The 12,373-nt window shown below is 45.1% G+C and overlaps 1 protein-coding gene across 8 annotated transcripts in view; it reads left to right on the top strand.

The window, feature by feature from the left end:
- Nucleotides 1-5,438: 5,438 nt before the first annotated feature.
- The window catches only part of iqsec3.L (IQ motif and Sec7 domain 3 L homeolog), a 63,952-nt gene continuing 57,017 nt past the window's right edge, over nt 5,439-12,373 (top strand). For 6 of the 8 annotated variants that reach the window (XM_041585956.1, XM_018241147.2, XM_041585957.1 and 3 more), the window contains exon 1: nt 5,439-5,927. In XM_041585956.1, the coding sequence (XP_041441890.1) occupies nt 5,470-5,927 (458 nt within the window). In that variant the 5' untranslated portion in view covers nt 5,439-5,469. The remainder of the gene's footprint in view (nt 5,928-12,373) is intronic. The other 2 variants (XM_018241148.2, XM_041585958.1) reach the window with 2 other exon arrangements.

Here is a 12,373-nt window from a genome sequence, read left to right as displayed (position 1 = left end):
ACACAATCCCCTGATGATTCAGCTTCCTCATAATAAACACAGTGTGCCCCTCAGAGTTTCTCAGTCAGGGCCGCCGTCAGGGGGGACAGGCCGGGTTAAACTGAACTGACCAAAGTTTTTCTTTTTAATTGTAGGGGGGGACCCTGACCACAGTGGGTTTTTTTAACTTTTAGGGGGCCCTGACCACTAATGTTGTTTTTTTTAACTTTTATATGGGGCCCTGACCATCAATTGTTTTTTAACTTGTAGGGGGATCCTGGCCACCAATGGATTTTTAGAACTCATGTTTTAGGGTCAGGCTGCCGGCTAAAATGAAAATCGCCTTTGGCAATTCACACGCGGCGCTTCGTTTTCCGAAGTCACTGGAAGTTGCCTCACGAGGAAACCTCGGCGACTTCGGAAAACGAATCGCTGCATATGAAATACCGCAGGAGATTTTCATTTCAGCCGGCGGAGGGCAGGGGGGAGGCAGTTCGGGGAGATTGTCGCCCCAAAGAAGAGGCGATTTGTCGCTGGGGGCGACTAATCTCCCTGAATCTGCTCATGTGGACTGACCCTTAGCGATGGTGACTGTGTGACTTTTTTTACTGTGGTATGGGTGTGCGCAGGGTCTGGGGCAGAGTCTGTGGTGGGGGTGCGTGTGGGCCTGGGGTGGGACCCAGAAACTTGTGTTGTGCAGGGATTTCTGATGGTGGCTCTGAATATAGCCCCAGAATTTCATGACATAGAGTCCCCCCTCGTACCAATGTTTGGTGTGGACCCACGAGCATTTCACGACACCCCCCCCCCCAACTACGGTTGCCACCTGGCCAGTATTTAACCGGCCTGATCCATAAAAATGATGCTTGACCCCAATATAATTAATAGGGAAAAATTAAATATAAAGGAAGGCCGGTATTTTTTTCCAAAAAAGGTGGCAACCCTACCCCCAACAGACACAGTGTCAAATTGGGCTACTAATTTAAAGCCCAGACGGGATTTGAAAGTACAAACTAGCCAAGGTATGGATTTGGGATACTTTTTTGGGCCTTTGTCTGGTTTCTACTTTGGAAACCAGCCAAAGTTTTTTCTTGCCCTAATGTGGCCAAGCCTGTGTCTCCCAATGCATGTTGGGTAATGTAGTTTTTGTTTAACAATTTGCCAACTGTGAAGTTTAATGTAAGACTACAATACCCAGTATGCAATGGGACTGACTTGTGTAGAAGTCGGGAGTTACGAGATTGTGGGCTCTGCACCCCAGTCTCCCGTTCTCACATTTTACGGTGACTTTTCCTAAATTTTGGAGCAAAAATTTGCTGGCCAACAAAATGTCTACACTAGGTTGAGCTGTTTTACCAATATTTATTGAAGTTGTTTATGTATTAGGGCCTTATTGGACCCCTATACCTCCTGGGCCCCCATCTGTAGTTACAACGCTTCTTGGAAAAATTTGATGAACTGTGAAAATTAAAAAAAGATGTATTTTCACATATATTTATTTATTTTTTTGACTTTTGAAGTGCCTTTGGGCTGGTTTTGCAGCCGTCTTTGGCTGGTTTTGAAAATTAGACCTGGCAACCCTGGATACTAAGTAGTCCACAACAGACACAGTATAAACAGTGAGGCCCTAAGCACTGCACAACAGACAGAGTATGACCCCCAATAATTTCACAGTAGACACATTGTGCCCCCTACCTTTTCCACGCAAGTACAGTCAGGCCCTAAGCATTTCACGACAGACACAGTATTTCATAACAGGCACAATGCGGCCTTTAAGTATTTCACCACATGCACAGTGTGGCCCTCAGTGTTTCACAATAAGAACAGTGTCTCATCACAGAAATAGTGTAGCCCCCAGAATTTTAAAACAGACAGAGTATGCCCCCCTAGCTTTTCACAACAGGCATGGTAAGGCCTTAAGTATTTAATGACAGACACAGGATACCACCCACTAATATTTCTGCTTCACAGCTGCCCCTGAGATGATATTGTGGCTGTGTTTTAATGGAAATGAGCCCCTAGGAGTCAGGGAGACAATTATAATGAGGAGGCAGAAATACTACTTGGGTCTTGGAGAACTTAGTCTGGGATCCAGCCTTTCCCTTATAGGTATGACTCCAAGAGGAATAACCCTGATTCATGGATTCCTTTTTCACGCTGATACTTTCTTTTATGTTACAGGAACAGCAGAACCTGCTGGAGTGGAAGCTTTATCTCCTCTGCCTCAATTTGTTTCGTGTAATGGTGACCATAGGTGATTTTTAAAAGATCTTTTCGTAATCGCAGGAGTTGAAATGATTGTTTAAATGCACGATTTGTCCATCAACAAAAAAAAACAATTCACGTGTTATCATCTAGTTGAAGCTTGGAAACTGTGGGTAGCTGCCTGCTTGGCCCTGCCAACAATTGGACAATGGATACATTTTACTGTGACCAATGAAAATTTTCTAACCTGAACGTGTTAGATACAGTGGTGTAACTAGATATTACTGGACCCCACAGCAAATAATTTTTCAGGCCCCAAAATTTCAAGAGGTTGACCTGTTTTACCAATATTTATTGAAATTGTATATGATTTAGGGCCTTGTGGGGCCACTGTACATTCTGGGCCCCCCTGCAGCCTCAGGGGCTGCTTCCTCTGTAGTTACGCCCCTATGTTAGATGCATGATTGTTCGATGTACTTACCCTAGAGTGATTACAATCATCTGTTACCTTCAAAGAAAGACTCCATTACTATTCCTTATCTAGGGTTGCCACCTTTTCACGGTCACCCGAGGCAATCTGAGCAGGGGACTGGGCCATGACGCAATGGGGGCGGGGCCATGATGCAACAGGGAGCATGGCCGTGTCTCAACGGTGGCGGAGCAATGACATCAGGGGCGGGGCTATGACGAGGTGATTGGCAATTGCCAATCATAGGAAATCCTGCCCAGTTTTCCTAATCTACCTGTCCCTGGTCTGTTTCCTTTGCTCTAATTACATTTCCAAAATGTGCAGGTTCCTGTCAGGTCCGGAGCTGGCAGGGTTTTTGCCTGTTTCACAGAGGAGGTAGGTCACACCAGCTGCTACCCAGGGCTCCCAACAGACTCCCTTCCTATATAGTAACATAGAGAAGAATAAGCAAAACCATTATCCAAACTGTAAAGCACCATGCTGCTACAGAAACACAGAGAGTCAGGGTTCAAATAGAAGATATGGGAAATCAACCAGAGATGTAATACGGTTCAGTAGGAACAGCCCCTGACGATTGCTTATTGCGCGTATAGAAAGAAACCATATTTTTCTGCCAGCATTTGAATGCCCCTGTACTAAGCACCGTTATGCAGAAAAATGTTAGGGTACAGCTGCCCTCTTGGAAGCCCACTGCCAAATGTGGCCCTAAACTCAGGAACTCCTTTGTATGATGTCATATTTTGATAGAGTCCAATTCTAACATGTTGGCACCCCCCCCACGAATTGGGCTTTGCTTGTCCTTTAATGAATAATTGATATTGAGAGTCGTTTTGGAGACAGGACTGCCAATCACTGGGGCGACTGAGGCATTATGGGAAGTGATGTACACACAACAAACTCCCTTATTCTAAAAAGACAATTACAGAGGGCTCGGACTGGGATTTGGTGGGTTCACTCTGTGCAGCACTAGCCATATGGGGGGGGGCAGAACCCTCTTAATGGATCCTTTAGCACAAACTTCTTCCTCCTTTTTTCTCTTATTTTTATTAACTAAAATATTTGCCTCAAGCCATAAATAACATCATTAACCCTTTAATCCCCACCGAGATTATCCATATTGCCAGAAAGGAGTGCAGCTCCCCATACCTTACTGATAGCTCAGTCTATATAGATAATACAGTCTATAAGCTGGTGTAATAAAGCCCTTTAGCGAATTATCTTCTACCCTTGCTCCCATCCAGAGCATGAATCAGGAAAAAGAATTGTGTAGGGGTAATGATACCAGGAAGCGCATAGAAGTATATAGATAACAACCTAGATATTCCTTCACATGAAGTCTCCATCAAGTGAGGGGCCAACAAGTATAACTACATGATAAAAAAAAGGAACCCCAACCCTGTAAAACCCTGGCTAAGCTTTAGGGATGAGGATCAGAACTCTTGTTGTGAGTGCAACCATCCAGTTTGAGATTTGGTATGAGTAACAAAATGAGTACTTGTTTGTGCCCTGACTACCCCTGGAACTATAGCAGGGTGACTATTACCCCAGTTTTTTCTATATATCTGTAACCTTGTTATGAGCAAAGATAGCCCAGTCTGAAGACCAGTTAGGGGGAAATGTTTATTTGTACCGTGGGTACCCCTGGAACTAAGCAGGGTGACTGTTACTCCAATGTTTCTATATATCTGTAACCTTGTTATGAGTTAAGGGGGTCAGCCTGAAGGCCAGTTAGGGGGAGATTTGGGGTGAGTGCTTATTTGTGCCCTGGGTACCCCTGGAACTATACCAGGGTGACTGTTACCCCAATGTTTCTATATATCTGTAACCTTGTTATGAGCTAAGGGGGTCCAGCCTGAAGGCCAGTTAGGGGGAGATTTGGGGTGAGTGCTTATTTGTACTCTGGGTACCTCTGGAATTATAGCAGGTTGACTGTTACCCCAGTGGTTTTATATACACATTAGCTCGTTATGAGCTAAGGGGGTCAGTTGAAGCCAAGCTAGGGTGAGATTTGGGGGTGAGTGCTTATTTGTGTCCTGGAACTTTAGCAGGCTTGCATAACAGGTCCCGCGTAATGCAGCACAGTTGGGAGGTATGCAGCACTAGAGACTGGCATTGCGTCTAAACCGAATGCAGCTGGGCAATATGCTGTCCCTGAAATTCAGACGCCCTAGGCCCCGGCCTTTGCAGCCTTGCCTGGTTACACGGCCTGAAGCAAATATTTAAAAGAAATGGCCAGGGAGGGAGGATTTTTTTAAAAAAATACCGGCCTTCCTATATATTTATAAATTTTCCCTATTAATAACATTGAGATCAACCATCGTTTTTACCAGGGGGCAATCGTACCCTCCCTTTTCCCCGAACCCCGTTTTCCCCGACCCCTTCCTCATTTCGCTATAGTCACTCCATTGCAGGATATCTGCTTAAATATGTCCCAAGAGCTGACAATTTAATAAACATTTTTTTTTTTTGTCCATCTAAGAACTCTAGTTTAGCTTTACTATTGACTGTGGACTCTGGTCTAGTTGCATTGCACTATCACTTCCATGTATTGAGCTGGAACTCCCTGATGACATTATACTCAGATTTAAAAAAAAAAATCACGAGAAGGCAATAAATATCTTTATTGGGACACAGTACACAACAGCGACGACATCCACAAACTGTGCTTCTGAGTAAATGATAAGGAAGCCCTTCCCCCTATTATATAAGACCGGCTGCTTGTGAGCTAAATCCCGCCCACCGAGCCTGACTCCTCCTCCTCTAAGCCCCTGCTGCTGTCAGGCAGCCTCCTCCAGTCAGTCAGTGAGTGGCCCGGGATGGAGAATCTGCTGGAGAACCCGGTGCGCGCGGTGCTGTACCTGCGGGAACTAACCACCATTGTGCAGAACCAGCAGAGCCTCATCCACACCCAGCGGCAGCGCATAGACGAGCTGGAGAGGCGGCTGGATCTGCTGGGGAACGAGAATCAGAACCTGAGGGGTCAGCACCAGCCTCAGGGGCAGATCCAGGGCGCCGCAGATACACAGAACCCAGGGCAGATCTTGAAGATAGAGCAAAAGCAGCAGAACCAACCGCAAGTCCAGACGGCAGCGGAGAGCCGCAGCGCGCACACAGAGGGGCAAAAAAAGCCGCCAACTGCGCATCAGAACCCACCAGTCGCCCCCCAGACTGAGGAGCCAGAACCTGTGCCGAGCCCTGCACCCCGGAGCTCCCCGCAGATCCATCAGCACAAGCCGCCGACCCTGTGCAAGGCGATCCTGGGCAGGAAAGCAGAGTAAGTAAAGCACCCGGGGTCACCCTGACTTACCTCTAGTCATTCACCCTACTGGGCCATTCCGGGTGATTGGGCATCGGGTTTTAGGATGGGAATTTATTGGGGGCATGGGAGGGGAGATATTAGTCAAGTCAGGTATTTCTGGCCTGCTTGATCTTGACCTGCTTTTAAATATTTAAAGAACCCAGTACTTGAATATGTTGGGGTTTGGTTAGAAAGTCTTCAGGCCTTGGGTTCTTTGGAGGCTAATATAATATAAGAGAACTCTGGGCCAGTCACCCATACAGAGGCTTAGTCAGTGATTATCACCAGCCAAGCATCTACTATAGGAGTCCCGAGAGGCTTGGTGACCCAGGTTTGTGTGCTTCTCATGGAATCTAGTTTTGCTGTAGGTTCTGCTAACCCACAGTTGTGTTTACTCTATGCTTTTCATCATCAGGAATCGAGAGATTCTGCTGGAGAACGATCCAGACTTGGATGATTACCACCAAGATATCTAGGGGGTTCTGCCCAGAGAGTAGCAAAAATTGAGGTTTACTCAGTGTTATCACCAAGCAGGAATCTACTGTTTCTGCTGAAGGGTAACTTATCCTCAGAGGAGGTACCAACTATTTAGGGTTTTACTGGACGTAATGACAGAATTGAGTTTTTCTAGAACCAGGTGGAGTTTTAGGGCTTCAGTTGACCTGTCTCATAGTGTTAGGTTTCTTGGGAGGTCTTTGTGGAAAATGACACAGCCTCTGTGCTTGTAGCTAGCAGGGTTTTTTTGGGGTTCATGCGGGGCAGTTGGTTAGCTTCAGTTTTCCTCTTTGTTTGTGAGAGGCAGGGTATCTGGAGGCTCTGCAGAAATTATATCTATAAGTTCTTCTAGATTCGCACATTATCTAGTTACTCTTTGTTAGGAGCATACTATCCAGAGGTTCTGCCAGACCCAAACAGACCCTTATATGTACTCTTTGTCTTATTCTGAAGATGATATATAGAGGTTCTGCAAAGCCACAGGTTTAATCTTTGGTACTGATAAACATGATATCTAGAGGGTCTACTGGACCAGCTTGTGTTGAAGTTGGTATCTAGAGTTTATGCTAGAATAAAACTTTGTCTTGAGTTTAGGCTTTGCTTGTCACAAGAGGGACCTAGGGGTTTTTCATATATGGTCTAGGTTGCAGACTTGGGTCCCAGTGGTCATCTAAAGCTTCTGCTCTTGGATATGTGACAAGAGTTAGAATTGTTACCTATGAATTAATCTGGTAATTTGGCTTTAGGAGGTCTGTTGCATGGTCAGGCATTTAACGTCAGGTCTCTGCTCTTGTTTAAAAACCAATGGGGACATAGGGCATTTGCTTTTGGTCAGAGACCCAGCCTCGGTTTTGGGATCTGTAAATCAGACCCACTGGTATTTCGCAGTTCTGTTGTTGCACGATGGAAGTATAAGTCCCTTGCTGTTGGTCATGCAGGTGCTTTATGACGTGGTCAAGGGGAGATCAAGGGTCAGCAAGGGCTAACTAAAGGGCTGTTTGGGAATGCTGAGAATTATAGTAACCCACAGAGTGCACTATTGGGTTCTGCAGTTGGTCAGGAACCCATATTTAAGTCTGTGATTCAGACCCAGAGGAGATCATGGGGTCGGACTGTCGGACAATGACTTTGTATCAAGCTGGTGCTCTTCTGCTGGAAAGGGGGCTGGTGTCAGGCTGGTTCTCCTGCTATCTTCATGGCAATTCAGGTGTTAACACATATAGGTTTAGCAAATAATGGATGGCGTAATCCATCTATAAATTGTTATTATTTGGTATTTTGTTGTATGATATAAATGTCTTTTCCCAATCCCCTTTGACAATCATTTAGAGCAGGGGCAACAGAACGCAAATGGGTCGGCTAAGATTGTCCCTGTTGTGCTAGAGCAGACGAAGGGCATGGTGGCTTCGAGCGACTCTCGCTTCCCGTATTCGCTTTCCAGTCACACATCATAGAGCTGTCAGTCAGTGTCTGACGGATGGAGCTGACCTGCCTGTGTGCCCTGCCAGGGGCCATTTACTGCAGATTGCGTAAGAGACTGAATATATATATATATAATTTGATTAACCATTGCACACAATATTCCTGAACCCTGCAGAATGCCTTCAGTCTTGTTTGTAAATCATTTAATTTTGGTAATGACCCATACCAGTGGGGTGTCCTTCCCGTCTCTCTCTCTCTCTCTCTCTCTCTCTCTCTCTCTCTCTCTCTCTCTCTCTTTTGTAGCCTTTAAAGGGGAAGTGCGACTTTGAATTAACTGTTCGTAGTCTGCATCTTGCATTTAAAATTACTCTTTACAAGTAAGGGTCACTGACCCCAGCAGCCAGAACAACGTTATTATTGTTACTTTTTATGCCTGTCTTTCTGTAGCGTTGATTGGTTGCTGGTGGCTAGATTATGTGGGACCCAAGCAACCGCATTGCAATAGAGATATTGGACTGGAGCACTGCAGAACACATACTTTAAATAGTCCAATTGCAAGTTGTCCATATACTACATCCTAGCGAAAGTTTCAGATGACCTGTCCTTTTCAATTAAACCCCTTTAACAATATAGATTTGCTCACACAGTTAGACCCCTTCCTCTGGCATCATTGCCTTTCTATACCCACTATTTCCCACAGGCACAAATTAATAGGGAGCAGACCTGTAACCAATTGTGCACCCCCTCCCAATTCTCATGGTCCCTGTTTCAGACTAGTAGTTGGCAAGGGGGGCCCACAGGTCCCAAGTTATCCCACTAATTCCTCTGGCACATTACAGCTGTTGGTGGGATGCTGGGAGTTGCAGTGGAACAACAACTATAGGTCCGTAGGGTCTGTGTCCAACCAGATCAATTTTATGACTGATCCCAAACATTGTGAAACTGGTGCCCACTGACGTCTATTGGCGCCGAGCTGTGTTTTGCTGGCATTGCCCTCTGCTTATTGCTCAGCATTTTTCTTTACAGTTTCTTCCATGTTAGTTCACATGTTCCTGTCGTGCATTGCTCTTATCTGCTCTCTGCAACCCTGCTCTGCACCTGGGGGTTCTGCTCAGCTCTTAACGTCCTTTAACCCTTTCTCTGCTGGTGCTTCAACTCCCGGCTGCGTTCTGCAGGGCCTTGCACCGTGGCTCCAGGCTCACTTACAGCACCCACCCCCTGCTGACGCAGACCTACATGTAGAGAATCTGGATGCGATGGGGATTCTGGGAAAACCAGGCGCTTCTTTCTGTGCAGGACAGAGAGGTCATTGGATGTGAGCTCTGCAGAAAATGAGCTGCTGTGCACTGCACGCACACATCCAATGGCTGCCGAACACCATGCACATTGCTTATTGCACTCTGATTTGGCTCTGCAGAACTACGTCTCTCTGCATTGCAGCACCTGTATTGACTGGTAGCAGTGGATCACAGCACCTTGCTATGGGGAGACCCAAGAGCAGGCCAAATATTTAATTCCTGATACTCATATATCAAACTGCAACTCCCAGGCAGGGCTATGCATATTATGGCAGACCACCAGATTCTTTGCACTACAACTCACATGATTCCCTGACTGTGACTATTGCCCAATATGGTACGACCTTTGTGCTTATCCTGCGATTCTGGGCTGCAGGCAGAGTCATGTATGAATGGGAAGTGTGGGGAGAGGAAAAAGTCACCCATCACCTGCAGTGCCTGTTCTATAAAGTGACGGTTTATTAAGCCACAAGATGAGGCCTGAGCTTGTGATCCTGCACCCATGAGCGGTAATAGATAGATATTCAGAAGCCAGGGTGAGTGTTATATAGGGCATAAGGCAGAGATTGAGAGGGGAATTACTCAATAAAGAGCTGAAGAGGGGACTATAGGGGCGTCAACCCAAAAATTCTAAGCCACTGTGCAATATATTTATTACACAGTTACAGTGAGTGTAAAGCTATTCGTAACTGAAATGCAAATGAGAGCAGTTTGTTTGTCCTTTGCTCTTCCCTTCTCAGCTTGCCCGACTGCAGAAACAATGTACCAGAAATCAGCTCTCCTCCAGCCTTCATATCCCATGATGCCTTGCATGTACCTGTCATTCTTACTGTATCTGCAGACCTGTTTAATCACAGAAAACTCGGGATATTAGAATGCTGCTAAGAAGCATTTCCACGGGGCAGCAGCACTCATTTTAAATATAGGGGGGGAAAAGGGGGGAATATTGGACGTATATTTAATGTCTGTGGGTTATTACAGAGCCAGAGGAAGAATTCTAGTTTTTCTATCTCACACTGTTAAGGGACGGATCCATTTCTCTCTTGGATCTCATCGCAGTCACTTGGGAAGCACAAGAAATAATAATTCACTAATTGAAATGTCCCTGACTCACACCCAAGAGATTAAAATCTTATTATGTGCTTGTGCCTAGGATGATTAATGTGTTTTTCTGTTTTTGGGGGTTGATCCTTGATTGATATTAAAAGAGTTTCCCTTTGCAGGGGTGATAAACTTTGTGTTTCCTATCTGCAGCCAACCATGGCTTTTGATCAACAACTCCCTGCACCCAGTGCCATATTTATAGCAGACTCTGCCCCGAGCACAGCCGTCTGTCCACTCTCCCCTTACCCAAATGACTATGTGCAGAACAGTCTTTATTTTTCTTATATAGGCACACAAAAGTACCCCCATGAAGCTGCCACCTTATGCATATTCCCTCAGGTGTCTATATAGAAAACATGTTCCTGTTTGCATCCCTGGCACACAGACACTCAGGTGCCGGAAGTTGTAGTTGACCAAAATCTGGGGGTTTTGTGTAAGTGGATACAAGGAGTTGATATTTAACACCTGGAGGGCAGTAGCATATGGAGTTGACGGTTAGCTGGTGTGGCCCTGCCCTGCTTTATGTCAGCTGAGATTCTAGCTATCTGTATAACAGAGCATTCTGTCCCAGTGGCTGCACAGATCCTATCTGATCCCCATTGTAAGCAGCAGTCCTGCCCTGCTTTATGGCAGCTGAGATTCTAGCTATCTGTATAACAGAACATTCTGTCCCAGTGGCTGCACAGATCCTATCTGATCCCCATTGTAAGCAGCAGTAATGTCCTGCTTTATGGCAGCTGAGATTCTAGCTATCTGTATAACAGAGCATTCTGTCCCAGTGGCTGCACAGATCCTATCTGATCCCCATTGTAAGCAGCAGTCCTGCCCTGCTTTATGGCAGCTGAGATTCTAGCTATCTGTATAACAGAGCATTCTGTCCCAGTGGCTGCACAGATCCTGATATAACCCTTATACTCCACAATGATTTTCTTTTGGCTTCATCTAAATATAACAGTTTTTGTATTGAATCAAATGTAAAACCTGAACGAAATTCCAGGTTTAATTCATCCATAATAATAATAATATTGCTATTGAATCAGAACAGCTGGAAATGGCACGGGACAATCTCATTGGTTGGATCAGTTTCTTTTACAATTGTTTTCTGCTTGTTTCCATGTAATAGGGTACATGCAGGATACCCTACGGAATTTTCTATCTCTGCAAATCTAACGCACGTGCGTCATTGTATTTAAATTTTTTAAATTCCCAGCCCTCCCCCCCATGGAGTGCAGCATTTTCCAATACCCCAAGCAGAAGGCATTTGGAGAGTTGAGCCCGTAATCCTTTACGTAACGTCGTGTGCAGAGTTTAATGTGTGGGCACAGATACGGGAGTCAGCAGCGTGCGGAGATGGTAGGCGAGGGAGTTAATTGGAGCGAAAGAAAGGATGAGTGAAGGAAAGACAGCTAGATAATATTCTCATTTTAGGAAACCTCTTTCTCTGTCTCCCTCTGCTCAGGAGAATCAATATCCCTCAGCTCCGGATTCCTTCTGCGCAATTCTTACGGTCTATTTATGGTTGAAGCGAGGGCGAAGGATTATTACCTGTCCACCCCCCACCTTTGCTCTCCAGCTCTCTGGGGGAATAACGATGCAATGGAATGTACAGACATACATACATGTGTACAGGCTCAAAAGAAATAAACCTTTCTTTTTGTGCATTTATTTTTTTTCGTTTGTCAATTCTTTAAATCCAAGGAATGCTGTCCTTGGTACAATGTATTTTTTTTTTGTACTAGCACCCGGATTTTGGTACTACCCATGGCGTGCGCCCATTGGACTATTTTATGTATATGTGTATCTAAAAATAATCTCGAAAAATACATCTTAATACTAATAATAATCAATGTCCGTTATCCAGAAACCCGTTATCGAGAAAGCTCCGCATTACGAGAAGGCTATCTCCTATAGACTCCATTTGAATGACTTCAATCAAACTGTAATAATAAAACACTACAGGTATAGGATCTGTTATCTGGAAACCCGTTATCCAGAAAGCCCTGAATTATTGAAAGCGAAGCCATGGACTCCATTTTATGCAAATAATCCAAATTTTTAAAAATATTTTCCTTTTTCTTTGTAATAGAGATGGGCGAATTTACC

This window comes from Xenopus laevis, chromosome 3L (genome assembly GCF_017654675.1).
Source record: "Xenopus laevis strain J_2021 chromosome 3L, Xenopus_laevis_v10.1, whole genome shotgun sequence".
Classification (NCBI taxonomy): domain Eukaryota; kingdom Metazoa; phylum Chordata; class Amphibia; order Anura; family Pipidae; genus Xenopus; species Xenopus laevis.
The sequence above is the reverse complement of the archived record's forward strand: the minus strand, read 5'-3'. Positions and strand labels throughout refer to the sequence as shown.